The 21,146-nt window shown below is 33.7% G+C and overlaps 1 protein-coding gene across 1 annotated transcript; it reads left to right on the forward strand.

The window, feature by feature from the left end:
* The first annotated feature begins 17,466 nt into the window (after positions 1-17,466).
* Positions 17,467-18,445, forward strand: LOC126761904 (uncharacterized). Its single transcript, XM_050478339.1, has 2 exons — positions 17,467-17,656; positions 17,721-18,445. The coding sequence occupies exon 2, from the start codon at positions 17,723-17,725 to the stop codon at positions 18,443-18,445; it is 723 nt and encodes a 240-aa protein (XP_050334296.1). The 5' UTR covers positions 17,467-17,656; positions 17,721-17,722.
* The last annotated feature ends 2,701 nt before the right edge of the window (positions 18,446-21,146 follow it).

Genomic DNA, 21,146 nt, shown 5'->3' on the forward strand with positions numbered 1-21,146 from the left:
CTCGAATGAAATTAAAAACATAATGCGTTTGGCATTCTCTTTATAATTAAGTTAAATAGTTTTCCATAACATTACATTTTTAGTATTATTTCCGCATGAAAACAATATGTCTAAAAAACCTCTGCACAAAATTTTACACTCTCACGCTCAGAAAAAAATTGCTGAATATATTGGTCTGGATAGTAAGAAAGCAAAAACTGAGGAAATTCGGATCAGCAAAGCAAGTTTCACTAAATTTCCTTTCAGAAATCCTTGATTTCACAGTAGTTTCGTTGTTGCCCTGGTATCCCTTCGAATAAGGAAAAAAGTTACGCAAGTACATAAAAGGCATACTGAATTAGATTTAAACTGGCGCTTATAGCGTATTGGCAGCCAAAAAATGACTACACCGAAACTGGAGAGGATATTTTTTATTAATAATTTGTGGAATTCAGCGAAGAGAAAAAGAGAAAATTCTGAGAAAACCTCGGGTCAGTGGTCAACAGCGCAAATTAAGCGGATTTATTTTATTATGGCAAAGCCAAATTTTTCCTCTGTAGCAAAGAGGCGTTGAACAAGTTTTGTACGTACATTTCTTATACTCATTTTGGTTTTATTGTATGAAATATTAACCGTTTCATTTTGCTAAATCGATTTTCAGATCTTTTTCGCTGAATCGCTGGCGGCGAAGCCTTTGTTATTTATTTATTTGGGGGGATGAACTTATAAAAATAAATGGGAAAAAGGCATAAAAGTAAGACGAAAGGGTGAAAAGGTTATTTTTTTAGGTCGCCATGAGAAAGTATATAAACTCTTTTGCTTACCTAAGCATTTTTAAGACAACACGAGAAGAAACTGGTATTTGCTTGCATAACACTAGAAATTAATCTAAGATTTGTAGCTACACAGTAGTTAATGAAAGTTATGAAAATAAGCATAGATTCTGCAAAATGATGGTGCAGAATATTAGATTCAGAATATTCTTAATTTCATACGTAGTAATTTATGTCCATTCTCTAAGTTTTTATGTCGATATTAAGACAGCCGCTGGCATATTTAACACTTGAGAATTGTTTTAGGTGAATTTAACACAGAATTGCTGTGTTATATATGGTATTTCTTCCACAGTTGTCTTTAAGAGTGCCACCAGGCATCATAATTAAAATCGGGTTTTCATTAATCATCTTTGTATGCTTAGAATAGAAAATAATTTAAGTCCTCAAACAAAACTATATAAACGAATCAACGGATCCTTATGACTGTATGTGACCACAGCCAGATTGAAATTTTAAATTTAATTCTCAATGAAATTAGATTTTCAATTTTTAATCCCAATATCGAAAATGAAAAACAAAATTTAAATTTTTGGGTCCAAGATTAATAAAATCGTAAGTATAAAAGGAGAAGTCGTCATCGCCGCATGGTTCGAACCAAATCAGACAAAAATAAATGTTAGCAAGCGCATTCGTAGAAGTCTGCTTAATTTGCACACATATTACGGTATCTTTAAGCTGTATTTTATGACTTAGTATTAGTAAGATGTTTGTTTGGAAAGGAACTACAGCTGATTACCGTGAGCTCCTCTCATAAAAGACGTTTTGCGGTGTCCACTATGTCTTTGAGCTGGATCGGCTGAAATTAAAAAACTAAACAGATTTCGTTAATATAATGTTAAATCTAGTAACTAATCAATAAGCAATATACATTTTTTTGACAAAATCCATTTTTCACCAAAATTTCGACCTAAATTGTTTATAAAAAAATATTGATCGGTGATTTTAATTTTCGTTTAGGTACTAACAAATATATTCAAGAAGCTCGTGTTAAATTTTGAGACTAATCAGTATAGCCGTTTTTGAATAATGTTGGTCACCGACCTTGAAAACACCATTTTGAGAAAAACGCGTTTAAGTTTGGAATACTTCGAATACATATTCGATCTCGATCTCGACATCTTCTCACAATATGCTTGAAGCAAATTATGCTCAACAAATGCAATCGGCTTTTTTAGCGACTTGTAAGTTGGAAAAGAAGTTAAGATGAAGGGTAGGGGTTTTTCAGGTGGCTGAATTTAAAGTATCAGTTGATGTACTATTCCTAAGTTTAGTTTTCTTCAGAGAGGTGGACAGTCACTACAATAGCCGTTTGTCATGACCTCGTTAGCATCAAAGAAGAACCATGCTAGACTTGTGCGGGCGCTTGATCACAGCGCAATCACCGGAATCTGTAAAGGCTATGAGCTTGCCAATGAGATAGTTAAACCGTTTATAACCTTAGAAAATTCAGCCTTCCTCCTCCAGTGCTCAGAACGTACGTAAATTATTTTTCTTTTAATTGGCGTAATTTTCAATGGGTTTCAATCTACCGCAATTTTGCTTTCTTTCAAAAATTTTCTATCCTGGCCTACATCTCAAATAATCTGCCATTCTTAGTTTGCTTTTTATACATTTATAGAATGTAATTGAATAGACAATATCGCACACATGGTATATACTCGTAGCTCTCTAATTATTACTTACTCATTTGATATTTTAAATATTTAATTCGTTACGTCTTAGCAGTCATCAGCAGAAGTTATTTCAACTATGCAGCTATTATTAATTGCAATAGGCGATAGACTTTCTATTTAGTCATTCCAAGTTTTGTGATGAAATGTTGATTGCCTATCACCCTTCTCTCCATTGCAATGCGAAATATGTACATATGTACATTAGGGTGTCCGTTATTTCTCAAGTTATTTATCATTTCGCAAACGTACCTTCAAGTTTCAGTTTTTACTCCAAAATTAAGGATCTATCGTAAAGAAAAATTTGTTTTCAATTTAAACCCTGCTTAAGTTATATTCCTTTTCCGTTTCATGAAGCAAGGAAACCTAAAACCTTGAAATAATGAAATTCTCACGCAAACAATCTATATCAAAAATTTCAGAAACCATTCTTTTATTAGTTACATGCAGTTTAAGTAATACGTCTAATAACTGAGCATTTATACAAGCAATTTATACATTCAGTGTTGCTCATACGACATGTTGTCCTACATTTGATACTTAATTTTAACTGCGCATAATTTTTGGAAGAATGCATGTGTACGTATGAAAAGAATCAATTAGACAATTTTGGTAGGGCATACAATTTTGTAATCGAGTATCACATTTTTAATCCTGTAGATTTATTTGCTTTGGAGAGAAATGTCTTATTACGAAATGTCAAAAAATCCCATATAAAATAAATAAAAAATAAAGAGCTTATTTACTTTGTATTCTTTTTCGTACAAAACTAAAATTTCAGGGGCCATTTGATAGAAAAATTTTAATGGACACCCTTATGTACATATGTGAATAGCTTTCTTCGAATGAAAATTGGGAAATTGCAATTCTGTTTCTATCCGCCAGCGGTTTTGGACGTCTGCGCCCCCATCAATGAAGTATGAATAACATATCTAAGCATCAGTCCCTTACATACCTACATTTACAAATGTCAAAGTTGAAATTATTTTCGAAGCGAAATTGTGTTGATTTTGTTGTTTGAGTTCCACGTGTGACATAATTTGTTTCACTTTTGGCTTAAATGGCAAAGTTTGTTTTTTAAATCGGTGTACAACTAACCAGAAAAGTGAAGAAAATTGCAATATTTAAAAATAAAGGTATCTTTCCATTTTAATAGTTGCATACTGAGACTGAGACGTTATCGAACTATTGATTCTAGCAATAATTTACTAAATAAGTATGTATAAAATGATTACGAAGCAGTTTTACTGAGCACATTTTATAAAGGTTAACTACCTTTATTGATTTTTATAGAGAAATTCAAAGTTCATGATGCCAGTTTCTATCAAGTATTTTATATTATTATTAACAAAAATTACTGTTTCCCATCGCCGCCCACTTCATTTCATAATTTTAATTCAACCCTAAGTTAACAAGAATGTTCGCTCGCTGCCTATGTCACTGACGTCTTCATTAAGTGGTGTATATTCTGGGAATATTAACATATTAGAAGTTAATTTCATGAAATAATTAGCATGTTAAGATGCGTCCATCTACAAGTAATCCAAAAATCTGCGTTTTTTTTCTAAGAAACAGAGTTTCCGGCGCCCTTTGACAGCACGATTATCTACCTATATCAGCTTATATACTCACATACATATACTCATTCCAATATCACATAATATATACTGAAATTAAGGTCATAAGTATGTAATTCTTATAATTTACCATTCATATACATATATGTACAAATTGAGTCACGAACAATGAGAAAATGGCACCAACGCCAAAATGTATGATCTATGCACGTTATTTAATCATTTTCAGCGCTGATTCACATTACTTTTCAGAAAATACGGAAACTCAGTTTTACTAAAATATCACACTTATCACACGCTTTAATGTCAGATGGAAAATCCGAAATCAATAATACTTATATTATGGTTGTAGTATTGACCAGTTTTATCCATTTTACGTACCAAGGCTAAGTTGGTGTGTGTCCCAACATTTTATACTTGCAACTTGCAAAGTTCAAAGACCGGGAAATTCCTTCAGGAAGGAATTAGACTACTATTATTCGACGAAGCCGTGAATAAATTACAATCAAATTTGGTGTTTTCTTGACTTATATTGGATGTACAATTAATATTCCGCAGCCTAATACAAGTCTTCCAGGGTTTCATAAAGGTAACACTCATACAATAACCATTCATATGGAGTAAAGTCCGCCGGATGTTCGAAAATCTGATATTAGTTATATGAGGGCTAGGTCAAGTTTTCACCCAATTTTATCTATTTTAGGTACAAAAATGTCAGTAAAACAAACTCTCTGAATTTTATTAAGATAATACATATATTGGCCGATATATGCGTTATGAAGTCAACCGGAAGTTCGAAAATTTTTTTTTAGGTATTGAAAGGATTCTCTATGAATTTCAATTACATATCTCACTATTCGTGCAAGTCTGATTTACCTATTTTCATACTTTATACTAAAAGACGGGTTTAATTTGGAGCTTAATTATAGCTCTTTTTATGTATTTCTAAACGAAATGTTTTGGGCATAGCGATGTTTCAAATACCCTCCGCGTAGAAACAAATACAAATGCATGAAGGTGTATGGACGTGTAATTATATCCCATGTACCACTCGAAAGTATTCCCGCAGGGTTGATTTTAATACTACAAATTGCAAGCACAAACAGGGAATGTGTTCCCTGTGGGCGGCTATTAATTCTTGTTTGGTTAGCCTGCACATAAACTCATCTCTATTAACGCATCACAAGTATTAGGATCCCTATATGCTAATTTGTGGCTTATTATCGTGTTAACATTACATAAGCCCATCTTATTTACATCCTTTCCGTGTATTCCTTATTGTCCTTCGTGTGAACTTTCACATACACCTACATGCATAATCTTAACGACTGAAGTTTATAAATTGTCATAATTTCGATACAAAATCGATGCTTCGATGAACTTTTGCGTAATTTTGCCACCAATGCTGCGGAGTGTGCGTGATTCGCTTTCAAATCAAGACTGGGTTGTTTCTGTTTTTACTTTTGTACTAACCTCCAGGTCTCTTGCAGAAAATAAACGCGAAGTGTTTGGTTTCGCTTCAGTTATAAAATCGAATAAAAAAAGTGTAAAAGGAAGTAATACGAGTATTCAAAGTAAGTCAGTTATAAATATTTCGCCAGATTTGTGTGCAAATTAGAAAATTAAATTTTCTGAAATGATGAATTTCATGGAAATATATATTTCGTCCTTTTCTGTTTAAAATTGCCATGAACATAATATAATTTTCCACATCCGAAAACGTTCAATGCAAAACAAAGATAAAGACCAATGTCTTGATGGATGAGAAATTAGAGGAAAACAGCTTGGTTAAAAATATTGGGTAAAAATCACAGGTGACCGAGATATTTGAAGGTCACTCATACAACAGGCCACAAAGAGCTGTAGCGCCAAACGATGAACAAAGCACCTCAAGCATTTCGACCAAATATGGCCGAAATAGTGCTTTAACTTTGACGAAATTAAATACTGCGTTAATTTTAGATATAGCACCAAAAGAGTAGATTTTGAAACTAAAGGTTGACCTGAAACAATATATCTCAGTTAATCTATTAGATATTTTAGCAAAACTTGGTGAGTATATAGTTTTGGATATACCATAGTTTAGTGCCAAAAATAAGAGAAGTCACTCTACGAACTAGTCCAGCTTCAATATACTACACATTATGAGTTATCTTCATAAAGTCATGTGGAAACTTGTTCCCAAAAAGAAAGGTGATATATTTCGAGGTTCCCTACTATTTAAAGAAAAAATACAGAAACTTCAAATTTAATGGTGAATGTTTATAATCTTTCAAAAGAACATTATTTGGCATTTATTTTTTTATGATTATCTCTTTCAAATGTTGGTAGCGGATGGTCCATCGGTTGAGTCCAATTTTCGACGACTTCTTCGATAATTTCGCCAAGTTGTTCCATACGTCAGAGCGAGTTGCAGCGAACGGCGCCGAATCGACTCTCCACGGTCTTCGTGTACACTCTCAGTTACGGCTGCTATATTTTTTTCACTGTGTGCGGGACGTGGTCTATTCGGTCAAATATTATCCAGTAATGAATGCTGGATTTGAAGATGGGTGGTTAAGATGTGAATATGAATGAAATTGATACAATTATATCTCTTTGATTTCTGATTCTCTGATTAACTTGTACATCATTCACAAGGTATAAAATTTTGAGTATAGTATTTTGGTTAATTTCAGTTTGGGTATATTTTAATTGCTATTTACCCGGATATGAAAGAATTTAGTAAAGAAATTAGCTAAGTCAACGTCCTATAATGCAAGTTAATGAGATACCAAATATTAGTTGTAATCCATTCATCAATTTTTATACTCTCGCAACAATATTGCAACAGATTACAGTAATTTTGTTTTAACTAACGGTTTTATATAACACCTATAACTGATCGATAGAGAGATATAATATATAAAATATGTACGCAATATAAATGAGCAAGATAACTAGAGGAATCGAATTACTGTTCATGCCTGAACCAAACTGTCCAGTAATGTAAAAATAAACATTTATGTATAAGAGTACAACGTATTTATAAAATTTTTCTGCATATTACTTTACTCCAAATATATATCGGGTGATTTTTTAAGAGCTTGATAACTTTTTGTAAAAAAAAAACGCATAAAATTTGCAAAATCTCATTGATTTGAAACGTTAGATTGGTTCATGACATTTACTTTTTTGAAGATAATTGTACTATAAAATGAACGACTTCGGAAACAAAAATATTCCGTTTGTTTGATAATAACTTTGTGTATATTTTGCATTTGGAGTGCAGATAGATTTGTAATCTACAGTACATATGTAAGTACATATATTTCGTATAAGCGAGTTACAATTGAGTGCTTACTGCCCACAAAGAATGTAGGAAATACATTGTAAAGTAGTTGCAGTGACTAATGGAATCGATACTTGTAAATATGTAAATAGATAATAGTGTAATTGTACTATAAAAATGAACGACGTACAAAATATTCCGTTTGTTTGATAATAACTTTGTGTATATTTTGCATTTTGACGTAATTTTACTTTAAATATGTAAATGGACGTACAAAATATTCCGTTTGTTTGATATAACTTTGTTATATTTTGCATTTGGAGTGCAGATAGATTTGTAATCTACAAAGTGACTGGTGCCAAAATGACATTATTTCTAGACAATATGGCACCTGGCTTATAAAAATGTTTAGTAAATTTCTGAATGAGCAAATAATAATTCTTCCACAGCCTTGAGTGGACATATTCATTTTATCAACAAGCTAGCATATGACAGCAGTAGCAGCAGGGCTATTCATTAAAATTTTATTCGAAATTTATAAGAATACCAATCCAAAGTCTGGCATAACCGCTTTTCTTATTATATCTATTTGATTAAGCTAGTAAAATTATATAGTATAAGTAGCTAATTCGATTTGCCATACTCTACAAATATGTTGGTACATACAGCTATGTAGATATCAAATTTTACTATAATATACAAACTGAAGTAACTGTAGTCCATACAAACATTTTTATGGTTAATAATATGGCTCTTTTAATCTTGACGTCATTTCATAAGTTGTTAATTGGATTCATTTCAGAGAAAATCCAAAATATTGATACTCTCCAGAGAAAATAAATTTTTGGTTTCTTCCTCAAAATATGCCCGAATAACTTTACCCAATCCAAGTATGAGTTGACAAGTCTGCAGGATATTTTTAAGCCCAATGATTGATAAATATTGGTTCATCATTTTGACCATTCTTACCATTGCAGCGTGTGCACGCGTAACCGTTTTGCGTGGTCTTGGCTTCCGAATCTATTTCTATCACTGATACATACCTTAAGTTACTTATTTTTCAACAACACAAAATATTGTGGTTTTTAATAAAAAGCTACGCTTGTAGCTTCTACAAAGTAATCTGTGCCGCTTTATGTACAATCGATTAGCTGCTCACCTAGAAAGCCACAAAGTAAAGAGCCGGCAATTTTGTATGTGTTAACTTTACAAACTTATTTATGTGGGTGGCTTTTGCTGTTTTGCTTCAGGCAATCAGTTTCAACCTGCTTTTGGAACTTTCTTTTGAAAAGTGTTTTCTTTGTTTGTCTTAACAAATACTAGGCGAAAGTTATTCTAACAAACCCGCAAAAAGAAAATAAACCTACCGAAATACATAGGTCAAATAAAGGAAAGCTAGGGCGACACTTAGGGTGCGACATAAAACAAGTTGGTCACGTTTTAATTGATTCGTGATCTTTGAAGGAAAGAGGGTGGTAAAATTGAATGTATTGCAATTAATTACTTTTGAAATCAAAAGAACAGCAAAAATAAACAACTTTAAGGGAGGATGTAGGAGCTTGAAGACAGGATATTTAGTCAAATTAGGCTGGTAAGAAAAATCGTGTAACTGTAAGTTCATCAAATATGATTTGATTCGCTGAAGGAAGTCATTCCAATGCTCACTGAGGCTAATTGTGCCATTAAAGACTTTTAACATAAACAATCCTTGTATACCCTCGGAACATGTAGCTAAAGAGTATAATAGTTTCATTCAAGTAAGAATTGTTTGTAATACCTAAAACTAATTCAGAAAATATTGGCGTTCTCGTATTCAGTACCTAATTTTAAATTTTTACCGTAAATTATGATAAAGCTCTGAGATATATTACTCAAATTTGGAAAGAATGCGTTTCTAATAATAGTGTGCTTGTTTGTATGTATGAATGGATTGACTTGTATGGATAAAATGAGGTGAAAACTTGCCTAAGCCCCATATAACTAATATCAGAATTTTCAAATATGCGGTTGTTTTTACTCCTTATATAGAGGTGATGGTATGTGAGGTATCTTAGTGAGAATCACAGAGCTTATTTTTCTGTTAATAATATGTATTAATGCTAAAACTATCTAAAATTGCGCCAATACTGCACTTAGCTCCAATATACACAAAAAAAATTTAAATTTCCTGTGAACTTTGCACATACCATAGGCATGTACACTCGTGGCCACACAAACCTTACCACTCAAAATTTTCAAGTATTGTGCATATTTGACCACACTTTATAGCGGTATTTTTTGCGGTATAGAAATTTTTTAATTAGAAATAAGTTAATGACATGTTATTAATCAAAAGTATTAAAAATTAAAAACAAAACACATTCAGCTATAGATAAATCAATTGAAAGATAGTGAGCTTTACAAAATAGGCTCGAAATATAAGAGACTGAAAATGATATTTTTTATTTTTTTTAACTTAATTTCACTTACACTTTATTTAAAATTAATATTTTATTTTATTATTTTTTTTTGATTGAAATACGAAGTTTAGTCTGTGTATCACAATAAAATCAATAAAATCGGCCGCTTTTGTATAAGCACAGAAAAGCTAATTTGTGTTTTACTCATTAAACGTAATAAATTGAAACCTATAATAATAATTAGATAATATAATTTAGTTTACTTCTGCTTACTAAAAACATAAAAAAAGCTAAACTGAATAAAGACTTGAAAGACCGAAAAAGATCGAAAAAAAATTTAAGAAAATATAGTGGTAAGGTTTGCGTGGCCACGAGTGTATGATAATAACCAGGCCCACTTCCAAGAAGTATAAATATTGTTGAAAGCTACTGAAAGTGCGTTAACTCCCTGGTATGTAACAGTATCGAAACATTTTTATGTAACATCGTGAAAACTAAAGAATTTGCCTTATTCGCACATAAAATAATTAAAATTTTTGTTTAAGGAATGTCATTGGAGCATGGCCTCTTACGTCTAAAAATTTTCGAAATCGAAGAATGACTTTTCAAACACCAAATACCGAATATATGGATCCTAGAGCGTACTTTGTACCGAAAATATCATTTAAACTGTGACACAATTTATTCACATATGAGGAGAATCTTTTTATGATATTAGTGTGAACTGAAAAAAAATGGATAAAGTTGGATATATACTTCAGAAAGCGCCTCTCTCGTTTAAGAGTGTATCGTTGTGTCCAAAAATTATTATTTAAATATAATTATTTAAAAATTTGCAATTAACTCTATATTTCCCCTATATGCTAAAAAGCTAAAAGCGAATGCCATTGTCCAGACCTTCGTTTATTCTTCTTATCTCTACGTTCATATTGGTCAACACGAGTATGTGTGATATTTTAGTGAAAGTTATTTAGTTTAATCCTTGCAAAGTAATAAATGTGCGGTTTCACTCCCACTCACTCCTTCCTTACTTGTTTCCTTTGCACTTAAGTCTAGCTTGCATGTGTAAATTTATATTCCGTGCACCTGACGTATTAACCTGCCACTCATCACATCGAATCCACCACATGCTTTCGTCCGTTCGCAAGCACGTATGTTGTATGCTTAGCACTTATCGTTTTATCTTCATGTATATATGTACATATGTATTTATGCACGAATCTGCCTCTGGACGTCAGTCTGAAGATAGCACAAGACATTACTTGCTGACCTTATCTGTCAAAGGCGAAAACTCTTAAGCTTAATGTGGCCAGTCATCGCAGAATGTATTGCATTAACACAGTACACCATGTCGTATGAGCAACACTTGTGTGAATGATCAGGTCATTTAATATTTAACTTTAGCTGCGTACAACTTTTGAAGAAATTTTTTTAGTCAAAATCATTTGAATCTGTTTTGTGGAGCAGAAAATTTTATATCAGCTTATAATTTTTTCGAAGTTGTAGGTTGGAGAAAGGAAGTTGTGCTTTGGAGAAAAAAATTTATTGCAAAAGCCTAAAAAATTCCATACAAAAAATATGGGAACAGTGAAATGAAAAAGTTTATTCATATTGGATCCTTTATTGGACATAAAATGCAAATTCATGATGTGTGTAAAAAAAATCAATTTTGGGCACAACGTACACCCTAATATATACAATATACATATAAAACTATGGAACGGCCATAGTTTCATGGATAAAAAAAGCTGTCATCCGACGTCACTCTGTGTTATTTTCATCACAAACTTGAGTTCTAATTTAAAATACACAATCAAAAACATTTCCCAAGTACGTGACAGATAAAAACGTTTTACTTAAAATCCTGCTCAGTGAAAAGCATGAAAGATCAACAAATTGATGAGGGTTGTACGAAAATCCTTTGGTAACCTTTTGGTAACCCAGGAAATGTTCATTATTTACTTTGAAACTTGACTTTGTTTGTTGTACCAAGTGGTACTGATTTACATAACAGACAAAACGTATTCTCATGACGCTTTGATAGTGAGCGGTACGTAATACTAATAATACTACATTTATGAGCGTTCTCTTCATCATTTATACCACGTTTAGGTTAAGGTAAACATGCACGCCAATATGAAGCAGATGTCTCTATGAGGTAACATGTGATATAAATAACATTCATATTTATTTTCCATATATACATATATGTATGTGTGCAACCTGGAGCAGAGATGGGCGGAAATTTTTATACAAATATTTTGGCATAAGTTGAAACTTTTGGATAGGTGAGGAGATCTAATTATATTAGGGTTGTGGGGATTAGATTGAGGAGATAAATTCAGACCGATTTTATTTCTTTCATAATATTGTATTAGACATACAAGGGCTGACTTCACCTATTTTAAGAATTAAACTACAATTAGTGTATGGTAGATTTTTTATGTATGTATGTCTGTAGTTATTGACCATTGTAGACATCCCCCTCATTACAATGAGTTATGGTCATATTTTAGGACTTCAGCATTTTCGTGATTAGACAACATTCAAAAAAAGTGAAAAAGGCATTGCGTGTTTCTGGTTACTTAATTATGCACAAAGGTCTACTACTTAAGCTGTTACGCTGTTTTTATGTATGCGAATACATGTTAGTACATTTCTATAATTTCATGGGGTAAAAAAGTCATTTAGAAACATTTGTTTAATTCTAACTAATGAAATACTTGTTGTTTTGGCCGGAAGCACTTTATATGCTGAGGAACTCGAGGCATTTGCAAGCCATAAATAAGCGTATTTTTATATAATTTGTGTATATGAAACAATCACGAACTGATTTTACCACAGCATAGACCTAATTAATAAGTAAATTTGAAGGCTATAACCTAAAGTTTTTCGATAAAAAATATTGTATAAGTCTAGCAGTCTAGTCTCGGTGGTCACAGCTTTAAAGAACAAGGCAAATAGCCTGTAAACGATATCCATATAAGGTAAAAGGAGCTTCTTGAAAGTAACTATATGTACCTCACTTAACACACATTAAGTAGGTCATAATTATCGTAATTCTACCAAAACAAATGTAGAGAAGAAGTCGATTTTAAAGTAATCATTTACGGTAATGAGAAGCCATGAGAAATTTTTAGGTGAATTCAGTTCAGTTATGTTTGCTGTTACATGAATAACTAGTATGGTGACTTAATTTTGAAAGTTATTATCTTAGACAAAACGAAAAATGTGTAGCTGGTAAAGAAGCTGATATAAAGATCAATCTAACTCCTGAAATGCAACAGTTACCTGATAGATTACTCGACACATGTATAATGATTTTTGTAGTCAGTAAAGACATCAGCCTGAAAAAACAATTTGGAACTATTATCGGAATAGTGGAAAAAGATATTGAATTTTTTTAAGTCAGTTATGTAATCCACTTATAATTAAAGAATTAAAGATAAATATAAAGTACATAGTTCGAATCGGCAAACAACTCCTAAACAAATAAACTATAATAGTTACAATGAATGAATCCACAAATAAAATCAGTCTTAGTCATATTGATTTTATATTTTACGAGTTATGCATGTTGCAGAGGTTCTTGCCATGATTGAACTCGTTCTTGTTATACATGCGTGCGTATGTAATCAAATATAACAGTCTATGATTTATGAGAATATCAAACTTTTCGCGAATTCATTTCAGTAAGTGATTTATTAACCATATACACATATCCGATTGTTCGTAATTCTTTACTGCCGTATGTAATGAACTCAATAACACCCATTGGCTAGTTTAGAGTTGCTATAGTGGTGCGCATTGTAAGGAGGTTTCTTTATTACTTCAACACTCACTCTTAGCATAATTATTTAGACTACACTAGATAAATGCCATTTACGAGGGCTGCTATATATATTCTGGCCTAGGGCAACACTAAGTATTGCCAGGTGCAATCTGACATTTCCATTGGAAAGTTTGACATTTTTTAGCATAACATCACTCAAAACTTTTCGTCATTTAATCGTGAATTGTTTTATTTACAGGGAATTAAAAAATTCATCTCGGCCAAAAAATGGAATTAACTCGTGAACATTTTCGTGCGATCATTTTTCACAACTTTCGACATGGATTATCGCGACAAGAGTGCGTCGATGAACTAAAATCTTTATATGGCTATGAAGCACCATCCTATAGCACTGTGAAAAACTGGTACAACGAATTCAATCGTGGCCGACGCTCGCTCAAAGACGAATTCCGTGAAGGTCGTCCAAAAACAGCCGTTGTGCCAGAAAACATCGATGCCGTACGTGAACTGATAATGCAAGACCGTCATGTAACATACCTTCAGATAGAGGCATGCCTATGCATTTCTCCAACCAGCATACATTCGATATTGCATGAACACCTGGCCGTAAAAAGGTTTGTTCTCGTTGGATTCCGCACAATTTGACAATCGCTCAAAAAAAGGCTCGTGTGGATTGGTGTAAAGAAATGCTGAAAAAATACGATCGCGGTGCTTCAAAAGACGTTTATAAGATCGTCACAGGTGGCGAATCATGGATCTATGCGTATGAGCCCGAAACAAAACAGCAATCGACAAAAAAAAATAAAAATAAAAAAAATAAAAAAAAAAAAAAATTTTCGTTGATAAATATGCCTATTTACATTATTAGGTCAGAAATATAAATAGCAACCTACGTACTACACTTAAGATTTGGAATGAACCAAAAAAAATTATAACCAAATCTGAACACACTACCGTATCCAATTGTATAATATAACAAGTAAGGAAGGGCTAAGTTCGGGTGTCACCGAACATTTTATACTCTCGCATGGTAAAATGATAATCGAAATTTCATAATACGTCATTAACATATTTTTCAAATACCGTATTTTTGTAAACTTTTATTCCGCTATCATCATTGGTTCCTAATGTTTATACTCGTATTATACAGAGAAGGCATCAGATGGAATTCAAAATAGCTTTATATTGGAAGAGGGCGTGGTTGTGAACCGATTTCACCCATATTTCGTACATGTCATCAGGGTGTTAAGAAAATATTATGTACCGAATTTCATTGAAATCGGTCTAGTAGCTCCTGAGATATGGTTCTTGGTCCATAAGTGGGCGGCGCCACGCCCATTTTCAATTTTTAAAAAAAGCCTGGGTGCAGCTTCCTTCTGCCACTTCTTCCGTAAAATTTAGTGTTTCTGACGTTTTTTGTTAGTCGGTTAACGCACTTTTAGTGATTTTGAACATAACCTTTGTATGGGAGGTGGGCGTGGTTATTATCCGATTTCTTCCATTTTTGAACTGTATATGGAAATACCTGAAGAAAACGACTCTGTAGACTTTGGTTGACATAGCTATAGTAGTTTCCGAGATGTGTACAAAAAACTTAGTAGGGGGTGGGGCCACGCCCACTTTTCCAAAAAAATTACTTCCAAATATGCCACTCCCTAATGCGATCCTTTGTGCCAAATTTCACTTTAATATCTTTATTTATGGCTTAGTTATGACACTTTATAGGTTTTCGGTTTCCGCCATTTTGTGGGCGTGGCAGTGGGCCGAGTTTTGTTCACATAACGGTTGTTTGTAAGTCCTAAAACTAAAAGAGTCAGATATAGGGTTATGTATACCAAAGTGATCAGGGTGACGAGTAGAGTTGAAATCCGGATGTCTGTCTGTCTGTCCGTCCGTCCGTCCGTCCGTGCAACCTGTAACTTGAGTAAAAATTGAGATATCATGATGAAACTTGGTACACGTATTTCTTGGCTCCATAAGAAGGTTAAGTTCGAAGATGGGCAAAATCGGCCCACTGCCACGCCCACAAAATGGCGGAAACCGAAAACCTATAAAGTGTCATAACTAAGCCATAAATAAAGATATTAAAGTGAAATTTGGCACAAAGGATCGCATTAGGAAGGGGCATATTTTTTTTTGGACGCAATTTTTTTTACATATCTCGGAAACTACTATAGCTATGTCATCCAAACTCTACTAAGTTTTTTGTACATATCTCGGAAACTGCTATAGCTATGTCAACCAAATCTATAGAGTCGTTTCCTTCAGGCATTTCCATATACAGTTCAAAAATGGAAGAAATCGGATAATAACTACGCCCACCTCCCATACAAAGGTAATGTTGAAAATCACTAAAAGTGCCTTAACCGAATATATGTACATTAGGAACCAATGATGATAGCGGAATAAAACTTTACACAAATATGGTATTTGAGCTGAGGTAACCCTTGTGGAAAAATTGTCGTGATCGGACTATAACTTTTCAAGGTCCCTGATATCGAACACGAAGAACTCAGTGCCTAACCTAACATAACCTAATTTTTCACCGAAAATATCGGTAAATCTCTCAGACATTTTCATGTAATTCAGAGGGCATCATTTTTATACTCTCGCAAAAAAAGTTGCTAATAACAGTATCTCGATTATCACTTTATCATGCGTGAATAAATTGGATGCCCAGTTTAGTGGGAAACATCCAGCACTTAATTTTTAGTATTTATTGAACCATTAACTATGCCAAAGAAAACACATTATTTGTTGATTAAATAGTAAACACCTTTAGAGTTAACTTTATTGAATTTTCATAAAATTAAAAGGAATGATTGCACAAGGTAATGACGTTCATTTCCGAAGCGCACAGGATCGGTATCGATAGAAGATGAGCAACGTAGGTGTCGACGCGGCGCAGTGTGTAAACGAATGTGTCCGCAATCCTTTTTCCCAGCCTTTTTGTGAAGTGGGTTGATTGATGGAGAGGTGTGGTGAGTTGCGTTGTGTACTGTCATCGGAAGTGTAGAATTAGTGTGTGCCAGTTTTTCCGGGTAGAGGGGGCAGATGCTTAACTCATTTAAACAATGCGAGAGTATAAAATGTTCGGTGACACCCGAACTTAGCCCTTCCTTACTTGTCTTTCATAGTATTCAGTAATGTTGAATATTTTATCACAGAAACATATAAAGTCTAAAAATTACTCAATTTAATTATCAAAATAATCGTTCTTCCGCCGTTCAGGCAACCGTTGCTGAAGACTGCAATTAGTCGATTCTAAGACTTTCTCAAGAAATGGAATAGTTTTCCTGGTGGATTTCGAAAAAGTATTTGGGCTTCCATCCATATAAAATTATTCCCATTGAGGCTCACTTTCGGCTGAGTGGTGGGGTAAATAAACAAAACTATCGATTCTGGTGCGAAGAAAATCCACAAGTTGTTCACGAACAAGCATTTCATTCGCATAAGTTGACTGTTTGTTGTGGTTTTTGCTCAAGTGGAATCATCGGTTCGAACTTCTTTTGACAATATTGAACGTGTTGTTCATTAAATACGGCTTAAGCCCGGGTCCCACTATCGGCGCAAGGTACCAATTTTCGGCGTATTTCATGTACCGATAATGTGACCGCATTAAATATTATGAAATGCGACAATCATGGCCGATATTGGGCCTACAATGCACAACCAAAATCGACCCAGTTGCGCCGATAATGTGAACGCTATAATGTTTGATAAAGAGCAATAAAAATTGAAAAATGCGCAGATTTTTATCGGGCACTTGAGCACCGATCGAATACGCCAATCACCACCAATATCTCTCTTTTTCAGCATATTTTTAAGCATTAATTTGAAAAAATTTTTCAATAATCTTTAAATTCGAAAGTTGAAACAATTTCTCCAATCAACACCAATGTCTCAATATTTCTCAGCAAATTTTTAAGTATTAATTTGAAAAATCTTTATCAATAATTTTTAAATTTTGAAGTTGAAAAAATTCCACATTAATCGTCATGATTTTTGAATTGATTCCCGATTCCAATCGAAAAAACAAAATAGACAAAAAGATCGAGTCGAAGGTCTTTGATTAATCGATCTTCGACATCTCTACTGGTTGCAAACATATGTAAATAAAACATAGGTGCGGTAAGTTGCATACAATAAAATTAAAATGCATTATTATATGAAGTAATTAATTAATAATATTTAGAAATGAATTCAGACGACGAAGTCTTTGAAGGTATTATGGACAATGTAATTGACGAAACCATTTCTTCCACACCCAGCAAAACAAAAAGACGAAAAAAACCACAAATAGTGTCATCATGGACAAATGAAAGCACAACGAATTTGATACAGGCCATTGAAATGTACAATTGTATTTGGGAATATTCCTGCCCAGAATATAAAGATCGCGCCAAAAGAGATAAAGCTTGGAATGACATCGCGGAGAAATTTCCAACCCAAGAAGTTGACGGATGCAAAGCAAAATGGGCGAATATAAAAACGGCATTCTCAAATGTAAAGAAAAAAATGACAACTAAATCAGGCCAAGCGGCCGGTAAAGCTTTGCCACATTGGCCGTTTTGGTCAGCTATGCAATTCTACTGTTTGCATGATCGCTGCAAGAGTAGTTCGTCCGTCTCAACACTAGATGTGGATGCAGATGTAACGCCACCACCAACAGCTGCCCGAAGTGACACAAAATCCAAACCCTCTGCATCTAATGAATCAGTGACAACAGATGCAATGGAGAGCGCAATACAATTTTTAAATAAAGAAGAAGACCACTGGCATGGAGTGGGCATGTATCTTGCACTGCAAATGCGTGAACTATCAAAAAGAAATAAAAGAGCAGCAAATAAACTTCACGCGGAATTAATTCAAGTAGCTATGAATGCTGTTTTGCAACAAGATGAGGAAAATTTATCATAATATGTTGATTTATAAATAAAAAAAATACAATTTATTTAAAGATTATGAAAAGTGCATATATTGTGTTAAGTGTCTGCTTGGTTATATAAATTTATACTGCCATGGCAATTCGCCGTCTGGTGACATGAAATAGTTTTCAAATTCTTCACGGATAGTTTTTGCTTCGTTGCTTATGTAGGAAATTGATATATCCTCTGTGGCGCTTTCAAAGGTAGGTATGGAAATATTAACGCGTGCACCTTCAATAATATTTCCATCCTCAGTGCAGCTATCTACCAATCCAGTAGCATAACTTATATTTTTTGTCATTAAAAAATTGTGTAATGCGCAACATGCTAACGTCACTCTCGTTGTTTTATTTGGATTCAGCTTTATTGGTCGTGAAAAGATTTCGAAGCGCTTCATCATGATTCCAAATGCGTTCTCGACTATTCTCCTAGCCCTTGATAACCTATAGTTAAAAATACGTTTGCTACCAGATAAAATGCGACCAGGATACGGCTTCATCAAATAATTTTTCATTTTAAATGCATCGTCTGCCACTAAAACAAAAGGTACATTCATTTCGCGACCTAATAAATGACGAGGAGGTGGTAAATTTAGAGAATCCGTATCGAGGGCATGCTGCAGAGAACATTTACTGAAAACACCACCATCTGAAATACGCCCGTTGCAGCCGACGTCAATATACAAATATTTTTATAACTGGCATCAACAACTGCCATAAGCACTATGCTGTGAGTTCCTTTGTAGTTGTAAAACGTACTTCCTGATTTTGCTGGTGCGATCATGACCACATGCTTGCCGTCAACTGCTCCTATGCAGTTAGGAAAGTTCCATAATAAATCGAATTTCGAAGCAACTTCAGCCCATTCTTCTTTTGTTGAAGGTATCTAAATAAGGAGAAATATGAAAAATATACATATGGATTTGGTAAAGCATGTGTTCCTACCTTCAGGTAAGTATTTCGAAGTTGACTGTAAATCGCATCACAAACTTCAGGAACAAATTTTGAGATAGTGTTTGGGGCAATACGGAAAAAAGCTGAAAGACTTTTGTAGCTATCGGACGTGGCCAAAAAGCGGAGAGTGCAGACCAAACGATGACTTGCTGGAATAGCTTCACGAAAACATGTATCTCTTTTTTTAATAAGTGGGGAAATTAGCTGCAGTAACTCATTAAAATTGTTTTCGTTCATTCGCACGTAATTTTTAAAAAGAAACTTTTGATTATCAACTTCTCGAAATTCACGTAAAGTCGTTTCATATGCACCATTAGTATTTCTTCTTTCCAGCCAATTTCTCACCCAGATACTACGTTGTTTAGGATTTGTTTTACGTTTTTGATGTTTCTTTTTCAGCTTTAATGTTGCAATAGTAAGAAGAGCAACTTTTTTTCTTCTTCAAATAATCCATGTTTTAAAATAAATAAAAACTGTTGCTGCAAACAGCTGATTGAGCACAACAGTGTGACCGCGTTGCGCCAATTATCGTAGCAGAATATTTAACGCCGATATGCGCCGATAAAAAATGACACAATATGCGCCGATAATGTGACTGCTAGAAATTGACTCAATTTTGTTTTGGCATTTTGCGCCGATGTAGACCAATAAAAATCGGTACAAATTGTGCTACTTGCGCCGATAGTGGGACCCGGGCTTTAATTTAGCAGAAAATGTACTCGAAAATTGGGTTTATCAGATTCGTTCCTGCAAAATAATTAAGAGTTTGAAAGATGATATATTCAGAACGAAACGGTAAAGAATTATAGCTTTTAAGAAAAACTGAATAATCAGTAAAAACCCACTCCAAAATGTTTTGTGAAAAATTCAAATTTTTCTAGGAAACGATAAATCGGAAAATTGAAAAGACTTAATGCATGATCTTAAAATGTCATGAAAAGCTTTGGAAAATAATATGTCCTTTAAAAATATATATGCTGGACTATCATCTGGATTTCAGCAAATTTGGGAGCTGTACGTGGCTAACCGGATGAGAGGTGCCATCGGAACATCTTCTTAATGAAGAAGCTCTTTCAAAGGAAACGGAGCGCAGAAATATTAGCAGATTATTGTTGGGAACTTTCCATAAGCCAATCACGAAAATCATAAGTTTTGTTTTTCATATTTAGCACTAGTTATCCTAAATGTAGCTGATGTTTATTATTTAGTGGACCTGGTACATTCCAAATGTTATATGAGAAAAAAAGTTTGTTAATTGTTGCATCATGTCATGGGATCGGCATATGTCTTTAATTTTTTTTTTAAGGTTAATTGCTCGTTTCGAGTATTTGGAGTACCTTGGGATTCAAGCATCATTAATCAAATTGTATAATTTCCCAACACCTACTCAAGCAGCATATTAATCTTGCACCACTCGAAACTTAGCTGATTTGTCTACATACACCGCTTGATGTGCCCACACAGCAACTCTTTCGGATCTGCAAGGGCTATGTTTAAACTTGTTCTCACTCCGAGTCCGGTAATTTGTCTTAATATGTATTTGTTAAGCTAGATGAGGCTTCTTTGTTCGAGTGTGAGGCTTTTTATATTAACTTGCTAAAGTGCACACATTTCAATGTTAAACATATGCCTCGACAGCTGATTTACCAGCTTTTCCCCCAGGAATTACTCTAAGCAATATAAGTATATGAATTATGCGTGCGCTTTTTAAATAGACTATAGCTTTCATATGGGTAAGTG

Source organism: Bactrocera neohumeralis, chromosome 6, assembly GCF_024586455.1.
Source record: "Bactrocera neohumeralis isolate Rockhampton chromosome 6, APGP_CSIRO_Bneo_wtdbg2-racon-allhic-juicebox.fasta_v2, whole genome shotgun sequence".
Classification (NCBI taxonomy): Eukaryota; Metazoa; Arthropoda; class Insecta; order Diptera; family Tephritidae; genus Bactrocera; species Bactrocera neohumeralis.

Coding starts and splice junctions, on each gene's coding strand:
- LOC126761904 (XM_050478339.1), top strand. CDS start 17,723: ATGAATTCAGACGACGAAGTCTTTGAAGGTATTATGGACAATGTAATT.